This window comes from Pezoporus flaviventris, unplaced genomic scaffold, assembly GCF_033815535.1.
Source record: "Pezoporus flaviventris isolate CSIRO_AGI_PZ_B2104156 unplaced genomic scaffold, CSIRO_AGI_Pfla_v1 ptg000013l, whole genome shotgun sequence".
NCBI classification, from domain to species: Eukaryota; Metazoa; Chordata; class Aves; order Psittaciformes; family Psittacidae; genus Pezoporus; species Pezoporus flaviventris.
The window spans coordinates 23,823,823-23,847,463 of record NW_026892561.1 but is presented as its reverse complement, the minus strand read 5'-3'; the positions used below and the strand labels follow the sequence as shown (position 1 = coordinate 23,847,463).

The 23,641-nt window shown below is 65.1% G+C and overlaps 2 protein-coding genes across 9 annotated transcripts; both read right to left on the bottom strand.

The window, feature by feature from the left end:
* Positions 1 to 732: 732 nt before the first annotated feature.
* On the bottom strand, positions 733 to 19,313 carry TNK2 (tyrosine kinase non receptor 2). Of its 8 annotated transcripts, none has more exons than XM_061452208.1 (17): positions 19,170 to 19,313; positions 16,012 to 16,309; positions 12,277 to 12,454; positions 12,054 to 12,124; positions 10,246 to 10,458; positions 10,004 to 10,156; positions 9,537 to 9,814; positions 9,336 to 9,462; positions 9,097 to 9,243; positions 8,635 to 8,729; positions 5,695 to 5,889; positions 4,138 to 4,229; positions 3,579 to 3,623; positions 1,913 to 3,231; positions 1,359 to 1,454; positions 1,142 to 1,269; positions 733 to 1,033 (listed from the first exon to the last, which is right to left on the bottom strand). In XM_061452208.1, the coding sequence occupies exons 2-17, from the start codon at positions 16,186 to 16,188 to the stop codon at positions 1,027 to 1,029; spliced, it is 3,321 nt and encodes a 1,106-aa protein (XP_061308192.1). In that variant the 5' UTR covers positions 16,189 to 16,309; positions 19,170 to 19,313; the 3' UTR covers positions 733 to 1,026. The 8 variants fall into 8 exon arrangements, with proteins under 8 accessions (XP_061308192.1, XP_061308191.1, XP_061308187.1 ...); XM_061452207.1 differs by lacking the exon at positions 19,170 to 19,313 and adding an exon at positions 16,446 to 17,274; XM_061452203.1 differs by lacking the exons at positions 16,012 to 16,309; positions 19,170 to 19,313 and adding exons at positions 13,193 to 13,379; positions 13,572 to 15,632.
* Positions 19,314 to 21,057: 1,744 nt separating this feature from the next.
* On the bottom strand, positions 21,058 to 23,617 carry LOC133268251 (uncharacterized). Its single transcript, XM_061451099.1, has 3 exons — positions 23,607 to 23,617; positions 21,623 to 22,773; positions 21,058 to 21,444 (listed from the first exon to the last, which is right to left on the bottom strand). The coding sequence occupies exons 1-2, from the start codon at positions 23,615 to 23,617 to the stop codon at positions 21,672 to 21,674; spliced, it is 1,113 nt and encodes a 370-aa protein (XP_061307083.1). The 3' UTR covers positions 21,058 to 21,444; positions 21,623 to 21,671.
* Between the last annotated feature and the right edge of the window lie 24 nt (positions 23,618 to 23,641).

Genomic DNA, 23,641 nt, shown 5'->3' with positions numbered 1-23,641 from the left:
GGCATCCTGTGGACCAGGCACGACCAAAGCCCAGGGACTGATTTTTGGGAACTGAGGTCCACCATGCTCCACATTGGTTTCTCCTACACACTCAGAGACCCCTTCCTGCTGCTGCCACCTCAGGAAAGCCAGCTGAGGGGCTCTGACAGCGACTGGGGGGGCCTGGGACCCCACAGGAGCCATCCCCCCCTCCTCCAACACCTGGCTCTGGCTGCGCGGTGGCATCTGGTTGCACAACGCCCCTCGCGTGGGCCGGGGAGCAAGGCAGGTCCCGGCACTCCCTGCCTGGGCATGAGTCAGGCGTCACCAGGATCCAAACCTTGGGGCACTGGGAAAGGGGGGCCCTGCTGCAGGACATTGCTGGGGGCAATACTGCCTCCTCACAGCAGGAGAAACCTGCCCAGCCTTCCAGCTTTGCACCTGGGACAACATGTGACCAACTTCAGCACCCCAGATGGAGAGACCTGTGCAACCCAAAACAGCCTGGGAGCCATCACCAGTGTGTTTTACACGTCACAGTTCCTTAGAGATCCCCAGCGCCTGCTGGGCATCACAGCACATGTGCATCCCCTCCCTGACACTCTGCGCCTGAGTTCCATCCCTGTGGCAGGTCCCATGGGTCACAGCCACAGCTGCCTGCACAGGGAGGAACCGGCACCCATGGAGACATGGTCTGTCCCTGTGCATTGGCAGGGATGAACCTGGGAGACAACTACAGGCACCCTCCTCCTCTCCATAGAATAGTTTTTTATATATACATAATATATATATTAAAATTACATTTCTCTTTACAAAAACAATTCAACAAGGGGCATGGGGATGGAGCCCATCACTGAAGCCAAGGTGCAGGCACCCTGACAAGTCACGGGTGCTGAGCAGGCACCCTTTCGGGGTGTCCCCATCCCCCAAGTGGCAGCTCAGTCCGGAGTCCAGCAGCAGGTTGTGTAGGTGAGGGTGGGCACCACGGGGTGGCCCCACAGTGAGATGCCTGCTCCGGATCTGACACAGCTCGCCCCATCCCCACTGTCACCGCCTGTAAGGAGAGAAGAGGACATAGGCTCAGGAAGGGTGATGATGCCACCTGGCCAAGAGCAGCATGGCATGGACACCCCCCACCCCGAAAAACCATCCGTGCCCCTACTTCTGGCGGGTGGTGCTGTAGGGATCAAGGAGGTGGGAGCTGGCCTGGGCCAGGTTCCAGTCGAACATCTCCAGCACCCGGTGGCACTCAACACGGGACTTCAGCCCCAGGCAAAAAAGCTGCTCCACCTGCAAGGGGACAGGGCATGGCAAGGGAGGTGACAGGGGTGCCAGCACTCCCACAGGAGCTGGGGCAGGTGGACAGGGGTGTATGGTACCTTCAGGTACTGGATGGCCCGTTGGACGCTCCAGCCATGGTTCTGCAGGGCCGCCTGGCACTCCTCGGTGGTCACACCGTGCACTGTGTCCTGCACCTGAGGAGAGGTTGAGGTCAGTGTCTGCTACCTGACCTGAGCAGTGAGGAGGCAGTGGCTGGAGCAGAACACCAGGGCTGCCCTCCACCCTGGCTCTGTATCTGCAGAGCGCCGTCAGCTTGGAGCTGGGGCCATTCTCATCCCTGGGATCTTCAGCCTCTCCTGGGCTTGGGTGCAGACTCCTGGCCACCACGGACCAGCCAGGAGAACCCAAAGGGACCATAGTGTCAGCCACCTTCCTCCCCGCTCCCTGCGGCCATGGATGGAGCTAATTTGGAGTAAAAGGGTCTGTGATCCCCATTTTGGAGTTGCAGTGACACTTATGTCCCACAGCACATCTGGGGACCACATGCAGCCAACCCCCGGGGGTTGAACTTGGGGAAACCAGGGTGGGGATGCCTTTTGCTCCAGTGAGTCCATGGCCCCTGTGTCCCCTATTGCTCATGGATGCCACTTACCAGCCGGATCTTGTCAGCAGGGCGGCAGCCATCCGGCCCATCGTAGATGATCTTCTGGAGACTGCAGGAGGCTTTCACCAGGCACTTGGGCCCAGGATTGCTGTTGTTGGAGGAGAAGTTGGCTTTGCAGTCTGTTGGCAGCTGCTGCACCATGGGACGAACGGTAGCTGTGGTGACCAGGCGGGATGCCTGCACCTCCTCGGGGCTTTTGGCCTCCTTGAAGAACTTCTCATACTTGTCCAGGTAGGCAGGGCGCTCGGGCAACAGGTAGTAGTGGGTGCTGCTGACCTTCTGCCCATCCTTCACGATGGGCAGGATGCAGGGTCCCTTGGAACAGTCCTTGCCCTGTGCCTGGATGACCTTGGGGGTGGCGTACTTGGGGTCCAGGGCAAAGCTCTGCGTGGTGGGCATGGGCTTCCCTGGCGACGTGGAGAGGCAAGAGCAGAGGGCGGCACGCTGCGGGGGGGACCCCACCTGCAGGGCCATGGGGCTGGGTGTCCGGGAGGTGGGCTGCGACAGGGGGTCCCGGGGTGGGATCTGGGGCGGACGGTCCTCCTCACCCCCTGATGCTGGGGAGAGCTCCCCCGACCAGCGCCCGGGCTCGTTACGGCGTACGGGCCGGGGCGGGATAGGGATACGGGGTGGGATTTGGGGCTTGTCGTCTGTGGGGGCAGCTGGTCCCAGGGGGACATTAAGCCTCTTCATGCACTCCTGCTGCAGCTCCTCAAAGAGCTCTGTGGTCTGCGTCATGCTGGGCTGCTTCATCTCCTTGGGGGGCAGGAAGAGGTTGTCCTCCAGCGTTGGTCCCCGCTCGCCCTCGTCCACAAAGCCATAGTTGGTCTTGCCCCGCCGGCTCGGAGGGCTGGTGATGGAGCAGACCTCGAAGTCGTCCTCATCCTGCGCCACGTCATCATAGGCAGGTGGTGGAGGTAAGGGGCGGGCGTCCCAGTCCACCACTGGCGTAGGGTGGAGGGGCCGGGGTAGAGCCCGCGTGGGGCTCTGTGGTGGGGTCTTGTCCAGCAAGGAGAAGGCCTCCATGGCCAGCTTGGCCAACGATGGGGCTGTCAGCTCCCCCACTGGTGAGGGGCTACCTTGGGGCACCTCCTCTCCAAAATCGATGAGGGTCACCTCGCTGCCTGCCGGCCCCTCACTGGTCAGCTGGCGGCTGGGCTGCCGCTCGCCCACCTTGGTGCCTGGAACCCGTGCCGACGGCTTGACTGGTCGCAAACCCTTGCCTGGGCCTGGCTTCTTCAGGCAGAGCTTCCGGAGACCACCTGGCAGACCCTCCTCCTCCTCACTGACTGGGTCGTAGCAGGGCTCTAGGAGGTAGACAGAGAGGGATGGTGAGGTTCCTGGCACCCATCCCAGGGGTGCCAGGAGGGGCACTTGCGTCCCTAACCCCCAAACTGCCTGACAGCTTCAGCCACCTTTCCTCTCCCACTTGGGTGTAGTGATGCACCAGGGCAGGCAGAAGGGTGCTGGAGGCCTGAGGGGTACCCTGCCCTTCCTCACCCTGCAGACCCCAACACCCAGCTCCTCATCTCCGTCCCCCCTGCAGATGCCAACGCTCATGGTGGTACCCGGGATGCAGAGACAGGAAAAGGAGCTAAGAGAAAAAAGAAGGGCACAAAGGAGGGAGAGAAGCATCCGTAAAAGCCCAACTTACTGGTGAGCAGGACGGTAGGCTGAGGCGGGCGCGGAGGTGGCTGCCCTGCAGGAGAAGAGAGAGCCCGAGAGGAGAGGCGTGGGGTGCGCGCACGAAGCAAGCAGCAGTCAGGGTGCTTGTTAGCGGGGTGCATGCTTCATCATGTCCCGCATCACCGCTGGGGTGCGGGGAGGATGCCGGTGGGAAGCCCCACCAAGGGAAAACTGCAGGATTAGGGCATTTGTGGCACCCGCACAGCGTCTGAGCTCCCTCCACGTGGCAGCTCCACCGAGATCCCCTGTACTGGGGAGCCTGGCCGCGGGAGGCTGGGAGTGGACGAGGGACCTGGACGAAGGGCAGCAGGGCAGAGTCCAGCCGGGCAGAGCCACAGGCCACCCACGCTGCTGGCGGTGGCATTTGGCCAGGTGACAACACACCCTGTCACCCCAGCTCCCCCTGGCTCTGTGAACAGCAAGTGGCAGCAGAGAGAAAGGAGAGGGTCCACAGCCCATCACCCTGGCAGCAGGGCACAAGGACTTTGCACGGCTGACAAGCAGGGTGAAGGAGAAAAGCGACTCACTTTTAGCCCTGCCAGGAAGCTGGGTGGGTCTGGCAGCACTCGGGTCCACACCTAAAATGTCAGGAGGGTCCATGGGATTTCCCAGGTACAGCCTGTGGGGAGACAGGAGAGTGCCTGGAGGTCAGCAGGGGCCTCATAGGACCCCTTGCACCCTGAGCTTGTGCCCTGTCCCTTGGTACACCCCACCTCCACCATGCCCCATGCCCCAGTGAGTACCGTCTCTGTGAGCACGGGGGCACCACACCCTAGAGGCTTTCAGTGCTGCAGCACAGAGCCTGGTGCCATCCCAGCACCACGCATATGATGCGCTGTAACCCAGGGGATTGCAAGCAGGGTGCCGTGCCCAGTGTACTTGTACGGGGCGTGGTGGCCGGGACACACCGCAGCACCAGGGTGCCCCGGCATGACGCTGCACGCAGGGCAGGGCACCCCGGTACAGCACAGCACGGCACGCTGGTGGGGTGCCGGGAGGCGCGGGCGAGCCGTCGCAAGCTGGGTGCGGCGAGGCAGGAGCCGGTGGGAGCCGGTGCAGCCCCAAGGCCTGGGTGTGTGCCCAGCTCGGTGCGTTCTCGGCAGCCCGGCAGCACGTACCCAGCGCCGTGCCCACGCAGCGGGAGCCTGCTGGGGCACGAGCAGGGCTGTGTGCACGGCGCCCCGGTCCAGCCCCCCGAGGTTCAGCCCACCGGGTGGCCTTGGGGAGTCAGGCTGGGGCAGAGGGCACCGGCAGAGATGTCCTGGGGGCGGGAAGCTGAGCAGCAGTGGTGATCACGACCCCAGGGGATGTGCTTAGCCAGGCACAGGAGCTGGCTTTACCCAGCTGTAGCTTTCCAGGCTTTGAAATCCTATCCTGCCCCCCACACACAGCCCTCCCACGTCCCCCCAGCCCAGTGCTGGCAGAGATCCCCATGCCCTCTGCCCTGAGCCAAGCACCCCTGCCCACCATCCCCCAGCAACACACTAAGCACGTCAGTCCCACATGGCAAGGAGGTACAGGCACCCGACCCCCTCCATCAGAACAACCTGGGTCTGTCCTGATGGAACAGGGGGTGGAAAAAGCACTTTGGTGGATTTCTTTCATGGTGTGCTGTTTTAACTCATGCTGTTAAAAGCAGGGGGTGAGTCTACACCCCCATCACAGCTTCCCTCCATGCAGGCACAGAAAGGCGCAGGTTTAGCACCCCTGGGACATCGCAAAAGCATTGTGGTTAACACGGCCACATCCAGGGTGGTGCTTACTGGTGTCCCTCCAGGCCGGGACAGCATGAAGGGCTGCAGGGCTAGAAGATACTCCCCCACCCCCACCCCAGGCAGCTCCCACAAAAGCACAGCAGCCCTCCCTGCCCTTGACCCCATTAGTAAGAAGAAGAGAGGGAGTTAGTCCAGCCACAGGGACCCTTCCCGGAGCCACCACCCTCAGTAAAGCAGAGGGGCGGAAGAGATGTTTCACTAGCAAGGCGAACACAGGATGGCCAAACCATGGCTCATTCCATGCCCAGCGGGCAGCAGGGAAAGCAGAGAGCAGGCAGGGGATGCAGAGAAGATAAAAGATTTTCTTACTCATCAATTTTATCAGGAAACCCCCAGCAATGCTGGGGGTTGGTGTCTCCATGGCCCGTGTGGATGAAGCTGTTTTTAAGCGGCTGGCTGATGTCGTGCGCCGACAACCCTGCCACCGAGGTCACCGTGTTTCGGGGGAACTGGCCCACTTTTAGGGTCCGCTTATTCTGACCCCGCCACCAGTAATTCTCAGCCCTAAAGAATAAAAAGGACCTCGTTACCAACAAGGGTATGAGAGGGGGACACATGCCTGCCCCGGTGACAGGGGAGGAGGCAAGGTGACTTGTCCAAGTCCAAGCAGGCAAGCAGTGGCACAGCCAGGAAGAGAGCCCAGGTGTCCAGGATCCCAACCCCGAGCTGACAGTGCCCTCTGCCTCCCACCCTGTGGGCCCCTGCACCCAGTGGTGCTGGGGATGCAGGGGGTAGGGAACAAAGCTGCCTGCTTGTGCCCACAAAGATGTGCCCCTTCCTCCTCCCAGCTGCCCCAAATTATGCAGGAGCCTTGGGGTGCTGCCTGCATGGAGCTGCTCACCCCTGGTCCTCCTGTGCCCTATGCAGCCATGGATGGCACAAGGAACACGGCTGGGGTCTGACGATGAACATTCAACTATTAATTGGGAGGTCTTCCTCGCTCTCTTATCAGTGAGCCTCATGCAGGTTGGTGAGGGCAAGGGAAGATGGGCAGGCAGACAATGCCACCTTGGGGTGCTGGTCCCCAGCGTGCTCTAGGAGCTGCCTGCTCCAGGAGAAGAAGGGGGGGTCACCTAGCCCGGGTGGGAACTGGGACAGGAGAGGGGCAGGTAGGGGGCAGGAAAGGGTACCCCAGGCACTGCACCAGATGAACGTGGGGGTACTCCGACCCTACCCGCCCCCCGCCTGCGGGTCTCCCGTTCTCCGTGGGTAGGGCGTGCTCCGGGGAGGGGGCGGTGGCGGTGCCAGCCTGGCGAGGCTGGCACGGCCCCACGGTTTCCTGGAGTCACCTGTGAGTCACCCCCGGCCACCAGCTCAGCCCTTTTCCTGTTTACCTTCCCCGCTCGCCGCCAGCCAGCCGCCAGGACCCCTCGGCGTGGCCGCAGCAGAGCCCAGCCGGTACCGGGCACCATCCCTCACCCGCACCGGGACAAGCAGGAGCCGGCTCCCCCTCCCCGGGAGGTCCCGTCCACTCGCCCTCCCCGCGTCGCGACACCGCCCCATCCCACCGGAGGGATGCTGCGGCTGGGCCGGCCCTTTCGCTCCCCTCCTCTGCCGGCCTCGTCCCACCGGATCCAGGCGCGGAACCCCGGCACGATCCCGCTGCGGCTCTTCCCTGGCTTCCCCCCGAGAGCCCTCTCCTGCGACCGCCTGGGTCCCCGGGGGGCTTTCAGGTAGGTCCCTGCCCCTGCCCACACACACGTACGCACGGCCAGCGCCCGCCGAACGACAGGCAGGGGCTTGTAAAGGGGTGGGGGGGTGTTTACGGTGCCCCGGGCGGCCTCGGCGGGGCCGGATGCGCGGCCCCCGGGAGGAGCCCCCAACCCCCTCCGCCAGCCCTCCCCTCCCAGCCCAGGCATCCGCGCCGGCAGCGCGGTGGGGAGCAGGCACCCCGGGGGGGGGGGAAACCGAGGCACGGGGATGGGGGTTCCGGTCCGGGAGCACCAGCAGCCCCCGGCTGCAGAGCTCACCCCGCCTGCTCGGACCCAGCACCCCCAAAACGTGCCCACCGCGGGCCACCGAGCACCGGCGTCCCCCAGGAAAACTGAGGCAGGGGAGGCTGCGCCCCGGTTCCACCGCGCTCACGGCCCTCCCCGACTCATTGCAGCGCAACCACGTACCCCCGTCCGTCCCGCTCCTGCCAACCTCTCGCTCCCCGCCGCCCCCCCCGCGGCTCACCTGGGGCCGACGGCGGGGCGGGGGGCGCGGGAGCTGGATCCCCAGCCCGTGATGCGCGCCGGGGACGATGTAGGCGCACTGGCGCGACCGCGCCGCCCTCCGCCGCTCCTTCCCTACCTCCCTTCTTCCCTCCCTCCGCCGACGCCGCTTCCCTTCCCCTCCCCTCCCTGCAATTAAACCGCCAGACCCTGGGCAAGAGTCATCCCTGGCGGCGGCCGCCGGAGAGAAAGCCGGTCCCTGAAGACACACAAATCCGGCCTGATTCACCTCCGGGCTGTGACTAACGGCGGGGAGCTGGTCCCGGGAAGGGGGGAAGGACAGAGCCTTTCTCCTCACCCCCTGGGGCTGGAGGCGGGAGCAGCCTCCCATGTGCCAGCGGAGCGAAGGGACATAGAGCTCTTCCTAGGGGTCTCCACTGTCCGCATGCTGGAGTGGCACAGCCACACACTAGGATGGGAATGCAGGGACCAAAAGTCCCCCCAGTCCACAGGTCACCGGGGTAGTGGAAGGGGATGGCTGTGCCCCGGTGTGGCTAGCAGCGACCAAGGAGCAGAGCCGACAGCGCAGGGGGTGACAGGTCATGCCACCGTGGTACTGAGCTCCCCAGCATCTCTCCTGGCCCCACAGCAGTGGCAGGTCCCCACTGCTATCAGTGGGGAGCTGTTCTGGGGCAGCCGGTTTCCAGGGACAAGGCTACGGCAAACCCAGAGGCAGAGTGGGTGAGTCAGCGGGTGGATGTTTTGGGCAGCGCAGGTAGAGCTGTGCTGCCCATAGGCATTGCTGCACCCCACACATTGCAGTGGCCCCACACTGCTGTGCTGCCTGGGGCACTGCACACCTCCCAGGGCAGTGGGGCAGCTCACCTGTGGACTACACAGTCAGGTGTGCTAGGGGGCAGAGCCCACTCTCCCCCATCCCTGCTCCACAGCTCTGCCAGTGCCCCCAGTCTCCTGATTCCCCCTGTGCCCATGCAAACTGGCAGCCCTGAAGCTGGCCGCTGGTCCATGCGCCTCTAGTGCAATACCTGGCACTGCTCCCGTGCAGTACGTGCCCTCACACCCTGAGCAGTACCTGCCCTCGATGACTGTGATGATGTCGTTCATCTGGATGTGCAGCTTGTCCGGCTCCTCGAAGTCCTGCAGTGCTCTCATGTCAGTGGGCTGGGCCTGGGAGAAATGAGGGTGAAAACAAGGTGATGCAGACCCCCACCATCCATCCTTGCCCTGTTTTGAGACTAGCTGCAGCCCCACGTAGAGGAAGGCAGGGGAGCCTCAAAAGTGGGGCAAGAGACAGCATCACCACTCCCAGCCCCTACTCAGCTGTAACACCCCTGGGCTGGACAAGGGCCAGGTAGTACCCAGGGACCTGCTGTGACCAAATCACTGCCCCTCACCTCCCAGCCTGCAGGGCTGCCTGGGCTGAATCCCCCAATGTCACCTCCTGCCTGAGTGGTACCCTGAACTCTGCCTACACTTAAGCAGAGCCGAGGGGAAGGGAGTGCTGGAGCCCCTGTCCGCCTGCCTGCACACCCACCTCCACCAAGAAGTCCCGCAGGGCTACAAAGGTGGGTCGATCCTCAGGCTTGTGTGCCCAGCACTGCAGCATGACATTGTAGATGTCCTGCGGACAGTCCTCAGGCCGTGGCAGCCGCTCACCCTCTTTGTCTATCTTGTGCAGGATCTGCAGAGCAGAGAGTACTGTCAGGGGTTCCCAGGTCTCCCCGAACCACTGCCACGGTGAGTCAGGGGGTCAGGTCCCTGCCGTGCGCTCACCTGGCTGCCATTGAGGCCAATCCAAGGCTCCTGCCCATAGGTGAACATTTCCCAGAGAGTCACCCCAAACATCCAGGTGTCACTGGCATGGGAGAAGGTGCGTGTCTTCAGGCTCTCAGGAGCACACCTGCGTGGGGAAGGATGTGAGCATCAGAAGGCAATGGGTGCTGTATCCCCAGGTCCCTCCTCCCCAGGGCTCACCAGGCGAAGGGGACCTTGCGATGCTCCTGCATCACGTAGTGGTCATCATTTTTGGGCAGGGCCCGCATCAGCCCAAAGTCCCCGATCTTGACCAGCTCATTGGAGGCCAGCAGGATGTTGCGGGCAGCCAGGTCACGGTGGATGAAACGCTTGGACTCCAGGTAGGCCATGCCCTTGGCCACCTGGATGGCATACTGGCAGAGGGTGGAGATGAGGAAATGACCCTGATTCTTCCGCAGGCGGTCCAGGAGGGAGCCCAGTGGGGCCAGCTCTGTCACCTGGGCCATGGGGTAGGAAAAGCAGGTTGGTCAGGCCAGAGGCACCCTTGCTGGGCTGGTTTCCAGCCTTGTGCCCCACTGGAGATGCCCATGGAGCACTGGGATATGGATCCAGCCTAGCTTTGCTCACCCCACCACACAGAACTCTCACAGGGCACCAATGGGTCAGCCCCATCCTCCCACACTCACCATCTTCATGGGGTGGGAGAGCACCACGCCATAGAGACGGATAAGGTTCCTGTGGTCCAGAGAGTGCATGGCATTCACCTCCCGGATGAAGTCATCCAGTGCCTCCGGCTGGCTCAGCACATCCGTCTTGAGACACTTCACTGCCACATCCAGCTATGGCCAAAGCAGGGATGAGCCCCAAAGCATCTTCCCCCCCAGGTGGTGCTGCTGCCCGGCTCACCCCACCATGAACAGCCCCTCACCGTCTTGCCGGCAGGCGTGCACCACTCGCCACGACGTACAACGCCAAAGGAGCCGTCGCCCAACTTCTCAAAGATGGAGAGGTCCCGCTCCCGTACGAGGCAGGTAAGGGAGTGATGGCCCCCGGCTTCAGGGGGCGGTGGTGTGGGGGGTTTGCGGAAAGTGCTCTGGGGCTGGGGCGGCAGCTCTGACTCAGGGCGCTTCCCGCTGAACACCTGCAGGACATGGAGGTAGGCAAGATGCAGGTGCGGAGATGCCCCAAGCCATTGTGTTTGTGAGTGCCAGGATGACACCTGGCCTGGCCTGTACACTCTGTAACCTAATGATGACCCCTAACTCATGATTACCCAGGGCAGGCTGGCTGCAGCAGCAGGCTCTGTTCTTCTAGCTGAGCTGCGATTCATGTGGATTTGTAGAATCATAGAATGGTTTGAGCTGGAAAAGACCTTAAGATCATTTAGTTCCACCCCCCCTGCCATGGGCAGGGTCACCACACACTAAGCCAAGAGTCTGTCCAACCTGGCCTTCTTTGGACAACCTGTTCCAGTGCCTCACCAACCTCACAATAAAGAGCTTCTTAAGTCTAACCTGAAATTTCCCTGTTTATGTTTAAACCCCTTGCCCCTTGTCCTGCCACTACAGTCCCTGAGGAAGAGTCACTCTCTGGTATCCTTGCAGAACTCCTTCAGACACTGGAAGACTGCTATGAGGTCTCCACGCAGCCTTTTCTCCAGGCTGAACAGCCTCAGCTTTCCCACTCTCGCAGCAGCCCAGCAGCAGCACTCCAGCAGCCTCGGCAAACCAGGCTGGCCGTTGGAGGGCCCTGGGCATTCCTTGGCCAGGCTGTGACTACACAATGTGCCTGGGCATAAGGCCAAGAGAAACCTCCAGCTTGGGCAGAGTGTGGTGACACATCCCTCCAGCAACGGAGGCCTTGCAACAGGCACTGCTGCCACCGCCAGCCCAGAGGGAACATGGACAGGCTCTCCCTCCACCTCCCCCAGCTGGGACTGATGATGTGCCAGGACCAGTGATGTGCTCCATGGGATGGGGTCCATCCCATCCTCAGAAGTGAGGACCTGCGTGGGGTGCACAGGGGTTGGGCCCAGCATGTGGCTGGGGTGGGAGGTGGCATTTCTGTGCCCAGTGTGAGGCTGAGCAGCCTTCTATTAAAAGCCCATCCTGTCTCCATCCCATCCCAGATGAGTCACACAGGGAAGAGGCCACAACCCAGAGCCCAGCTGGCAATTATCCTGCTCTTTTGGGGGTGCAAAGTGCCAGGGTGGCAGCATCACCAGCCTTGGGCAAGATGGCATTGGGGGCATACATGAGCATCGTGGGGTCCCCTGCCCTGGTGCAGCCCCAGCCTGGTGAGCAGGGCTCCAGTGGGCATTGGCGCCCATAAGAGCTGCCTGGGGTGAGATGCAGAGGTTCTGTGGCTCATTAGCTGCAAATTAGTTTCCTGGCAAAGAGGCAAATAATGCAAGAGGAATGAACTTCCCAAGTACTGGGGCGGCAGGGACATCCATCACCAGGAAGTAACCCAGGAGCCTGCACAGGACGGGAGCACACTGCAGGCAGCACACTGCAGGGAGCACACTGCAGGCAGCACACTGCAGGGAGCACACTGCAGGCAGCACACTGCAGGCAGCACATGCCTCACAGGGGTTTCTGCCCCCTTCCCTGCCAGCCTCCCTGCCAGGCACTGGTGACGTGGGGAAGAGCCAGGCACTGTGGAAGAACATGTGGAGAAGTCCAGCTCCTCCTGCATGCCTGTTTCCCTGCCACACCTGCCCTCTCCCATCCCTACCTTGCTCATCCAGGATTTCCGCTTGCACATGGCTTTCCGCCGCTTCACTGCCTCCCACAGCCGCCGCTGGCCTGCACGACACAGTGGCTGTCACCAACCCAGCATGGGGTGGGGGTCCCTCCAGCCCCATAGACTGCATGCTCCTCTGGGATCCCCAGAAGATGCTGTGCAGCCAGCCAGAGATATGGGGGGAGGTTTTGGGGGGGGGGGGGGGTGTACGCACCAGGGCGCCCCATGCCAATCTTCTCCAGATCCTCATTTTTGACGTACTCGAAGTGGGAGAGGCGGGTGACGTTGAGCTCATCCCGGATGCGCAGGAAGTACTGCTGCAGCTGCAGCTCAGTGAGCAGCTCCAGCAGCCAGTCCGTGCCCTCCTCCGCCTGCATGCTACAGCTCAGCCTCTGCAGGGACACCGACCGTGTGAGGTTAGGGGGAGAACCCTGTTCCACTCCCCTCTGCCCCCTCCTCACACTGGGGACATCATCCAGAGAGCCTGAGAGCCAAGGCTGGGGTGCTGCCTGGGCAGGGCATGAGGGATGCTAGCAGGACTCATCTCCTAAGCCTGCCCCCAGCTCTCCAGGGAAGCTGGGAAAGGCACCCCATCAGCAGGATGGGACGTTCGTACTGCCCCATGGTGCCCACAGAAACACCAGCCCACATTTCTACTCCAGCACAAACTGTCCCCACGCAGCAGTGTCAGGGACACAGGAGAGAGCAGAGCCTCCTGGATGGGTGTGCCTGGCAGCGGCCCCCAGCTGAGGGCCACCCCGTGCCTGCCAGGCTCCCTTTGGCCAGCTGGAGGGGCTGACTGGGGAGGGGACAGCCACATCGGCCCTGCCACTCAGCCCCCTACCATCCCCACACACCCGGCTGGGCTGTGGCACAGACCCACAGCGGGTCTTCTCTGCCACGGGTGGTGGCACCTCACCTGGCAGCCACAGGGACAGGACACACAGGGACATCACAGCCTTCAGGTGGTCCTGGCGCCTGGGCTGAGGCAGAAGGCAACCCAGCGCTGCTGGTGTCAGCTCCACAGCCAGGCCAGGGCATGAGGCCAGGTCTCACCCACGGTTCCCCACATCTCCCACAACATGTTCCCCTCCGCTCCCTATCCCTGCCTCCTCCTCTTTCATTGCCACCTTTCTGGGAAGAGGCATGTCTCTGCCCCTCGCTGCTGTGAGCTGGGCGCGAAGTGGGACCCTCATCCCGGTCCCACAGCAGCACAGCCCGCTCCATCCTCTCCTCTCCCCCCGGGTCCCCGCTGTCTTCATCCCCTGCGCTCGACTCCCTCGGTGCGTCACCACAATTACAGCCCTCGGCACTGGGCTAAAAATACGGCGGGTGCGGCAAGCAGCTGGGCACGGGGGCACACGGGGGCACACGGCGCGAAAGCAGCCGCTGGCCTTTGGTGTGCGCCCGCGGGTGGCCGGGGACGGCTGGTCCCCTGCCCACAGGCGATATGGACAGGGCTGAGTGACAGCCAGCACAGGGTCTGCCGGGGCGAGGGTCGGCACTTACTCGGTAGAGGCGGAAGCGGGTGAGGAAGGGGAAGGATCGGCGCAAAGCTTGGAAGCGTCGCATCCTGCCTGGCTGCCCGTCGCCGGCTCCTGGCACCGCCGATGTCCCTTCCCGGGCGCCGGCGTCCCGCGGCAGAGCCCGCTCAGCGCAGCAGGGGCACCCGCAGCCCTGCCATCCGGGCTGCAGAGATGCCCCTCGAGCAGGCAGGGGTTCTCGGGGCGTCCGTCAGCCGGACGCGGGCTGTGGCTCTCCCCCTTCTTCCGTCCGGCTCTCGATCCTCCTGGCCGGCCCTCCCCTTCCCCAACGCAACAGGGCCGGGGCGGAGGGTGGCGGCAGACAGGACTGGAGTCACCCCCTGGCTGAAGCCGCTTCTGAGGACCCCTGTCCGGCCGCGGGGCTCGGTCCCGGCCGGCTGCCCAAGGAGCGCTCCGGGGAGGGGTTATTTTCAGCCGGGGCTGGGACGCGCGCCCAGGGGGCCGGGCTCCCATCAATGTCCCGCTTTCTCCCTTGTTCAGCAGCGGGCACCCGCTCCGGCAGCTGGGAGCCTGGACCCCCACTCCCATTTCCATGGAAACCCGTCCCGGCTTTGGGAAACTCTCCCAGGCCTCAGTTTCCCCCCTCAGGAAGCAGGGAAGGAGGGAGGGAGAGGAGACATCCGGCTCTCCGCTCCCCAGCCGAGGCCACAGGCAGGATGCCAGGGCGATGGGCACTGCGGGGGGGAGCTTCTGGCTCGGCAAACGCACCCGCTGCTCAGCTGCTAGTCCCCGCGGGCTCTGCTGTGGGGTGCCGCCAGCACCCTGGGGCTCACTCCCCTTCCCTGGCAGAGCTGGCACCCGACACCAGCACTGATGTCCGGCGCGGGCTCCCCGGGGAGAACATCTGGCCGCATCCGCAGCCACGGCGTGAGAGAGGACAGACCCACAGCAACCTCTTGCAGCAGCCCCCGCCTGTCTGCCCCCCCGCCACTGTGGCCATGGTTGCGACGGGGGGAGCAGCTGGGAGAGGGTTAAGCGCATCCCCAGGTGCAGAGGAGCCTCCGCTGCGGCTTCCACGGCCGCCGGGATCCCAGCTGGCACAGGCACCCTACACAAGAAACCCATTGACCAGGGACACCCGGGCACGGTGCACTCGGCACCAACCTCTCTGCCATGCGCCAGCTGCCCCCTCCCTGGCTCTGGGGACACCGTGATGCGAGGGGTTCCCTGCTCTGAATGGGGCATCACCTCCACCAGCCGGGGATGGCACCCACTGGGATCGGCACCCACTGAGACTGGCACTCCCTGGGGCCAGTGTGCTTGCCTCCTGCACCCCCAAACCTCAGGTGAGGCTGCCCATTTCAGAGCGCACACTGGGGGAGTACTGGTCTCCAGAAGGGAGTGGGGGGAGGAGGGACACCCAGCCTTGCCCACTGTGCTGGGGAGGCTCCGTGCCTCAGTTTCCCCATCCACCACAGACTCATGGGCACAGAGGCTGATGCCACAGCCTTAATGCTGAGACAGGCAAGTAGAGTCCAGCCAGCAAACCCCTGTCCTAGGGGGGTTCATAGATGCCCTTCTCACTCCCATGACCCGGCAGGCGGCAAAGCCCCCCAGCAGAGGTGCTACCTGGCCCTCCATGCCCTGCACACTCACCGTGTTGTGCACACCCACCTCTGCAGCCCCCAGGGTGCACCCTGCATGCACCCAGGCACATGGATGGGTGGTGATGACCGTCACGCACACCCCGGGACCACACAGGCACGACCCCCAGCACCTGCACAACCGCAGCCGCCCCCCTAAGCGCGTCACCCCCGCACACCCCCCAGCCATGGCCCTGCCCGGCCGCACGTGCGCCAACACCCCGGCGCCTCACAGCCGGCGGCAGCACACCCGCCTCTGCCTGACGCACACCTGGAACCGCCTGCACCCTTGCGCACCCATGGGTGCCTGCCCCCTGTGTGGCAAGCTCCTTACCTCTGCGCTTGCCCGGCATCACGCTGAGCAGCACATGGGTGGCCAAAGCACCCCGAAATACTCCTACCCACCATGACACCCCAACACCTGCCCTACACCCCAAGGCAGCTTCACCTACGTGTGCTCCCTAACTGCCCCCCCCCCCATACACACAGCCCGACAGCCCCCTCCATGAGGATGGCAACCTGTGATGGGCACTGTGCCCCCTTATTTCCTCCTACTGCGCCATCAATCCCCCATGCCTCAGTTTCCCCAGCAAGAAGCAGCAGGCAGCCCTGCTCCCGTGTGTCAGGATGGGAGCACAGCCAGGAAGGGGGATGCCATGCCCACACCACCCCAGATGCTGCGGGGTACCCCGACTCCCGGAGAGGGGAGATGCCATGCAGGGAACCCCCGTGCCTCATGCCAGCTGCCCCACAGCAGGACCCTGCCCTCACGGGGGACACCCAGCCTGCCCGGGTGCCCCCCGCCGCTCCCCCCACACTGACCCGCCGGCACGGCATGCCCGGGGCGATGTCCTGCCGCGAGGACCGTGCGGGGCGCCTGCTGCCTGGCCGCAGGGCCTGCTGCCCAGTGCTGTCCGAGAGGCTGTGGGGCAGGGAGCCGAGCATCTCCTCCTCCTCCTCGGCGCTGCTCAGGCGCTGGTAGTCGCATCTCTCGCCCATGGCTGGGGCGGCTGCGGCAGTTGCGGCGCGGCGGCGAGCGGGGGGCTCTGCGGAGACACCCGCGCCTGGCTGGGGGTGGCGAGGGCTGGAGCCGGGCTCGGGATCACATGGCAGAAAGTTGCTGCAGTTCCGGAAAACAGCGAGAGGGTGAAGGTGACCGCGACGGTGATGGAGGGGAAGGGGGGGGGGGTGGATGGAGGGATGCAGAGATGGGGGAAAAGAGAAGCGGGGACAGCCCATCAAGCTCCCGTCCTCACCCCGATCCCAGCTTGGCAACGCGATCTTCCTCCCGTCTCGGCAGCCTCACTGCCCGCCTGCTGTCCCCACTCCAGCATCCGAGGGGAAAGGTGGTGGCATCGATGCCAGCCCCAGTGCCGCGCTCGCAGCCACCTTCTCCCCCCACCCGGACAGGGTGCAGCACGCCAGCGGGGATGCGGTGCAGGCAGGCGGGGGGAGGAGGATGAGGTTGAGCGGGGAGCATCGTTCAGCAGCCGGGGATCCGCGGCAAGCTGGGTGGGTGAGAAGGCACCCCGCTGGGAACCTGCAGAGGGGCTGGGGGGGCTCTGGGGCTGGCAGCATCCCCGGCATCCCTCCCACTTCCCTGCGCCGGCAGAGGGGGATGGGATGTGCTGGGAAGATGGCTGCTCCACAGCGACCGGCAGCACTGGCGCAAGCACGGCAGTGCCAGGAGAGCAGCCAGGCCCCGCGGGCGCTGCGGGGATGGGCTCCGGGGGGCATGCGGGGAGGATGGCTCCCAGGATCAGTCCTCTCTCCCCACCCCATCGCAGGGCGCTGGGGGTCTCCCAGACCCGTTGCCAGGCGCTGCACCAGGCACAGCCCCCAGCAGGGGCAGGTGGCAATGGGTGGCCACCCCCCCGGGATGGGGTACCCCCAACCTGCACACTGAGGCCGGCTCGCAGCCCGACACTGCCTGGCCACAGCCACTCTCTGAGGCCCCTTGGGCCAGAGCTGAAGCAGAGGGAGGCCCCTGCAGCCCCTACCCAGTCCCCCAGGACCCACCTGTCCTCTGGGGCATGGCACAGACCTAGGGACAAATCTGCTCCTTATGTCAGCGCCACTGGGGCACGATGCCCACCCCGCGACCCCCCACATCCCCCAAGACCCCGGTGTTGCCAGAGGAGTGGGAGCACGCATCCATCCTGCCCTCCCCAGGGGAAACCCCCCCAGTGCCGGGGGGCACCTGCCCCGGGCGGGGGCCGCCCCGTGGCGGCTCCTCCTGCCCCGCCATACCAGGGAGGTGAGCTCAGCTGTGCAGCCGAGGCGGGCCGGGCCCGCGGCGTGGGAGCAGCGAGCCACCCCCGTGCACGGCCGCCGGCGTCACTGGGCTGGCACGCCACAGCTGTGACTGACGCGCGTGCCGTGACACCTTCCCTCCGGCCCCAGCTGCCCCCAAACCCTCACCAGCCTGTCCAGCCACAGCAATGCTGCGGGGCACCAAGCCACAGGGGGACAACCCCCGTCCTCACAGCCTCCACAGCGCATGTGGTTCACCCCTCCATGCCTTGGGTCCTCTGGGCTTGCCCAGGCTCAGCTGAAACCCAAATGAGAGATCCCCTGTAGGAGGATGGATGGCATCACGCCATGCCACCCCTGACCCACCTGCCTGCAATTCCCACCCCGGAGGGGCCCCAACACAAGGACAACTTCCAAATGGGGTGTGCTGTTCCTGCCCCACAAGGCACTGACCCCAGGAGGTCCCTCCCCTTGCTGACACTGGACCTCCCCAGCACTCTGGAACACCACGTTTGGCCCCACATCCCTTCCTGCAACCCTGGGTACTGCGGCCGCAGCATCTCTGCACCCACCACCCCTCACAGGGGACCCTGGAAAGCAGCGGGTCCCCATGCAAGCTCCCAGAGGCAGACAGGCCTCCCCCACTCACCTCCGGCACATCACCCCGCTTGCTGCCACCGCAGCCTGCCACCTTCCTGGCAGCTCTGTCACCTTCCTGGCAGCTCTGTCACCTGGAAGTGATCTCACCGGCTGTGGCGGCAGCAAGGCGGCTACGGCGGCACCCGGGGCTGGCTTAGCCCTGGCGGGGCCCCGGGGGCGGCCCCAAATTGTGGTGACACACTCCCCGGCCGGCGGCCTGGCGCAGGCGTGCGGGCACGCACATACCCACGCGTACAAATGCACCCTGCTCCCACCGAAACCAGGGCTGCCGGGCACATCCTGCCCGCCCCAGGGTGCTGCTGCCGCTCAGCTCCCCAGGGTCTGTCCCCACCCCACGTCCCCCCTGTGGGACCCCGTACCGGTGGGTGCTTTGGCTCCCTCGGTGCTGGTACCCGATGCTGCTTGCTCGGCTGGCTCTGGCAAGCAGGAGTTCCTGGGGGGCCGGCACGGAGGGCTGGTGACCCCTGTGGTGGCGGTGGCCGTGGAGGCCGGGGTGCCCGGTTCCCCCTCGCTGCCATCTCTGGAATCCCAGAGTTCGGCCCCATAGCCTGATCCTAATCACCGGCACAGTGCATCCCCCACTCTTGAGCCCCTGCCTGCAGCAGTGGCTGCCTGGGGAGGAGAGACGCAGCTGGGTGGGGAGCCCTCCCACCCCAACAGAGCCCAGTGCAATTCCAATCCCCTCCATAAGCCTCTTTCCTCTGCTAAATCTCCTCTGCAGGTCGAGCCAGGGCGGGCTGAGCCAGTCTTGCACCTCCCATCTCCTCACTGCAGGCAGGAATCACTGACCCGGTAGCTGATGCCCACCCCAGCCCGCAGCCCCTCCAACCACGACAGAAACACAGCACGGTGTTTTGGGGGAGAAGCAGGCAAAGCAACACCCCCCCGGCACACACAGCACACTGCCCACAGTCAGCTCCATGCCCACAGGCAATGCAGGGAGGGGGAGAGGGCAGCAGGCTTGGAGTCACTTGAGCCTTGGCACAACTGTCCCCGAAGGACACTGCCATGGTGGAGATGCTGCCACCCTGCCCTGTGCAAGGTCAGTTTGTGCCCGCTGCACTCACCTGGGCCGCTGTGGTGGCACTGTGGGGGTCCCTCGGCAGCACCAGCCCCAGTGACACAGTGAGCCAGGCAGTGTGCAGAGGGACACGGTGTCAGGGCTCAGCCGTGCTGCTGGCAGGGCTGTGGTGACACTGGCCGTAGGGTCCCCCTGGGGCAAAGCAGGAGTGAGATGTCAGAATGGGCCCCCCCAGCCTGGCACCCCGATATTACCCAACCCAGACCCTCCAGGCTCCCTGGAGTGTAACAGGTGGGAGCATCTCCCTGAATCCAGAGTCACTCCCTGCCCAGGCAGCTGAAAGAGCATCTGTGGAGCTGCTCCCCCTTTGCCCCAGGGGCACGGGTCATCTTTGCCCCTGGTCCTGCCGTGGAAAGGGGGGGACCAGCACAGGCCCTGAGCCCAGGGTCCAACCTCTGCCCCAGGGGTGCTGCCAGCATTACCCCCCTCTCCATGCCACTGCATGACCTGCCCTTGGGGCAGGCTGTAGCTGGCATAAAATGAATTTGGCAGGTCTTAGGCCAGATGGGCATAAAGCCACATCCACCACACAGCATCTCCCCTACATGATGGGTGCTGGGAGCAGGGGAGGTATGAGCCCCAGAGCTGGGGGGACAAAAGCTAAACCCCATCACTTTCCCAGCACCAGAGCAGAGCAGTGCCCTGGTGAGACCATTCAGCATCTGCTGGTCATTAGCACTTATTGATGTCAGCCTAATTAGCCAGGCTACAGTGTGAGCAATGCCCCCCCTTGGGGCTGCTCAGCAGAGAGCTGGAGCAAGACTTTCTCCTTAAAGCTTTCCTGTTCTGGCAAGGAGAAGAGCTCCCTCCTGCCCCTCAAAACCCACGAGTGGGCCATGTCCCCCACGATTCTTTGCCCCAGCCAGCTACCATCCCTCGTGGGCATGACTGGAGTGAAAACCCCAGTGCTTCAGTGGCAGGATGGGGCCTCTCGGGGGGAAACTGAGGCACGGATCGAGGCCTGGTCTGCAAGGTGGGAGAAGACTGCTACAAGCCTGCACCAGTTCCTGGTCCTGTGGTGGCTGCTCCTCTGCCCGTGAAGGACCCCCATGCCCCGGGGTATGCTGAGTCAAGCCCAGGACAGCAGGGTGGCAGTAGCTGGAGGAGGAAGAGCAGGAGAAGGGAGGCATCCCCAGCCCCCCAGCCATACCTACATGGCCCACGCCCTGCACTAACGAATTCCAGGCTAACGAGGCCCGGGTAGCTCCAGGGGCTGGTAACAGGTTGCACAGCCTGCACAGCCCCCACCTGGGTCTCAGTGCGGCGGGACCGAGAGTGCAGAGCCTACTTTGGCCCCGCTCCCTGCAGGGAGCATCAGGCTGCAGCACCCGGGGTCCATCCTGGACCCTCTCCCTAAAGAAGGGCCTGTCAGAGAGCAGACCAGCTCAGAGACAGCCCCCAGGCAGGTCCTGGTTTTAGCAAAGCCCAGCACTGACAAACTTTGTTCAAGGGCTCTGCCCTGAGTCGGGTCAGCAAAGGGCTGAGAAATGGGGGGGATGCATGACACCCAGAGTATGCAGCAACTGATGAGGGGGACCCACTGTATGGGGCAGTGAGCTGACACCAGCACCCAACGACACTGGAGCACCCCACAATGATGCACCAAGGCGGCTCCAGGGAGGTGAGCGCGTGGGGAAGCACCAGCGCCGGGCTCTGCCCCAGCCTGCCCTGCCCAGACAGCTGAGCCCTGCACAGCCTCTGGCCCATGACAGCAGCACTGCGGCAGAGACACTGTCCCTGCCTTGGCTCCTCCGGTGACCTGCAAACCCCATCCCGGGATACTTGCAGAGCAGGGAAGGGGTCCGGCAGTGCCGGGAGAGCACAGCGGGGCTCTCCTGGCGAGGTGGGACCCTCACTGGGTTGTCGGCACCACCTTACCCGGTTTAACTTAAAGGCTTTATTAAAAAATGCGAAACCAACAAAGAACAAAAGTACCCAAAGGGTCCCGAGTGTGTAGAGAAAAACCTGCTAGTGTGGCTGGACACAGACACGGTGTAGCCCACCAAGCCAGTGGGTAGAGGCTCCCTGCACCTCATCGCTGCTTCGGGTTCCAGCAGCCACACAACACCCCAGTGCGCAGGGCCGGCTCGGGAGGACAAGGATCCTCTGTTCAGCGCTGGAGCTCCCACGAGCCCGGGGTAGAGCAAAGCCGCCTTTTCTCCAGGAAAAAAAAAAAACCTTCCCCCAGCTTCCGCTGCGGTTTGGGAGGGTTCAAGGGCACCGAGCACCCACTCACTCCAGACCCCACTGCCTGCTCTGTCCTGGCAGGCAGGAGCAGGGGGGGCGGGCATACTGCCGCCTGGGCACGACAGCAGCACCGGCAGCACCACGGGGCACTGTGCCAGCAGTGCCCGGTGAGGCACAGCACGGCCGGGCAGTGCCGCAGTGCTACACACCGACACCTCCCACCCCCTGCAAGGGATCGCGCCTCGCTCTTACCTCTGTGCTCACCGCCACTGCCACCGCATCCTGCGCCGGGTCCACAGCGTCACCGCAGGCAGAGGACCGGCACGGCCGCTCTCCGGGCAGCCCACATGTCAGGCAGGATGCGCCCGCCCGCCGGTCGGGCCGTGGTACGCAGATCGACGCCGGCAGCAGCCCGGTCTCCGGGGGTATCCCCCGCGTGGCGGCCAGCAGCGGGTGCCGGGTCCGGCCTCACAGCCGGGCGGCCCGCCTGCGGCTCGGGCGGTGTGCGGGGTTCCGTGTGGCGGGGGTACCGCCGGGGTGCTCCTGCTCCCCCGAGTAGAACTCGCCCTCCTCCTGCACCCCGCCCCTGGCCTCCCCTTCCTCCTGCCGGCCCCGCCGCACCCACCAGCGGGCCCGGCCTGGGGGGCTCGCCTCCCGCCGCCCCCCGCCCCGCTCCTGTTGCGCCCGCCGGCTCAGGCCCTGCTCCTGCCCGGCTTTGGGGCCGTGCTCTTGCACGCCCCGCACCGCGCACCGCGCTCTCCGCGGCGGCTGCGCCCCGGGGCTGCCCCCGTCTTCCCCCGCCGCCGCTTCCTCCGCGCCCCGCGCCCGCCGCCGCGCCCGGGCCGTCCCCCGCTCCCGGGGCCGCCGCGGCTCCGCGCCCGGCTTGGGGCCGCCGCCGGCTGCGGTGACCAGCGCGGGCCGCTCGCCCCACTCCTGCAAGCCCGTCCGCTCCCCCAGCGGCACCCAGTGCCACCGGCCCTGGCCCCCGCCGCGCCCCGGCCCCCCGCCGCCCGCGGCCACCAGCTCCTGGCCGCGGGGCAGCTCCCCCAGCCCCGCCTCCTGCACGCCCTGGGTGAAGCCCCCCTCCTCCTGCACCCCTGGGGCCACTCCGCCGCCCTCCGGTACCCCTGGGCTCAACCCCCCGCCCTCCGGCACCCCGCTCGCGCCTTGACCCCGGATGGTGCACGCGGCCGCAGCCCCGGCACCGCTCACCGGGGGGGCCCCCCCCGGGGCCGCCCCCTGCCGCGACCCCCCCGCGCCGCGCTGCCGGAGCCCCGGCGCCGCCGCCGCTCCCCCCTACCCAGCAGCCGCCGCCGCCACCGCCCCCTCCTGCCGCCGCCGGCGAGAGCTGCCGGGGCGGTGCGCGCCCGGCCGGCCCCGCGCTTAAAGGCGCCGCGTCGCCGCTTTACGTAACGGCGGGGAGGGGATGGCGACGGGGTGGGGAGGGACGGGCAGGCGGACGGGGAAAGAGCGGGGCGCGGGGGGGCAGACTCACCAGCAACAGCACCAAACCGGGGGCCGCTCCGGTACAGGGGCTGGAGGTGTGAGATGGGGCGCAGGGCACGGGCAGCCCCGCGCTGCCACGGAGCAGTCCTGATTCCTGCTCCCAGGCGGCTGCAGCCCTGTCCCCCGCTGCCCCGGAGGAGCTGGCCCCGCCCGGCGGCTGCAGAGGCCCCGCCACTGCAGGGAGAGAGCCCTGCCAGGTTTGGGCAAGGAGCTGCGGGAGACAGCGTGTTCCCAAGAAGTAAATCATCCCTGCTGGAAGAGGAGGGACAGCCCTTAAGGAACAAGCAGCCTCCCCCTCCAAAACGGTGCATTTTCACGGGATGCAGCGTTTCTTAAGGAGGAGAGACTAGCACTAGGGAAGGAAAGCTGAGCATATTTAAAATGCAAAGCCCCGAACCAGCACAGTCTCCCACGAGAAGGCCCTTGGCCTGGAGAAGCAGCTCCAGCCCTGCCAGAGCTCTCCAGGGCTCCATGAGCAACCAAATGCCAGCGGGAAGTCTGACACTGCATACTTCCACCATCTACCCCAGTGCCGCAGGTGCTTTAGGATCAATGCAGTGACCAAGAGGCTGCTCTTCCACCTGAGTGCCAGAATCCTCGTGCCAGCTGCCGGCCCAAGGCAGGACGCACTGCCACGGAGCATACTGAGGTTTGAACTTGCTATTGCACATCACTGCAGGCCGATGCAGGAGACCTGCCTCCCTCCAGCTGCCCCCATCTCACACACTACCAGACCAGCATCGCGGCTGGTCAAGAACCCACGAG

Coding starts and splice junctions, on each gene's coding strand:
- TNK2 (XM_061452203.1), bottom strand. CDS start 14,791: ATGCCCCATTCAGAGCAGGGAACCCCTCGCATCACGGTGTCCCCAGAG. Junction 10,157..10,245: donor GCACGCCTGCCGGCAAGACG/GTGAGGGGCTGT, acceptor CTTTGGCCATAG/CTGGATGTGGCAGTGAAGTG. Junction 3,624..4,137: donor GCTTCCTGGCAGGGCTAAAA/GTGAGTCGCTTT, acceptor CTTCTCCTGCAG/GGCAGCCACCTCCGCGCCCG.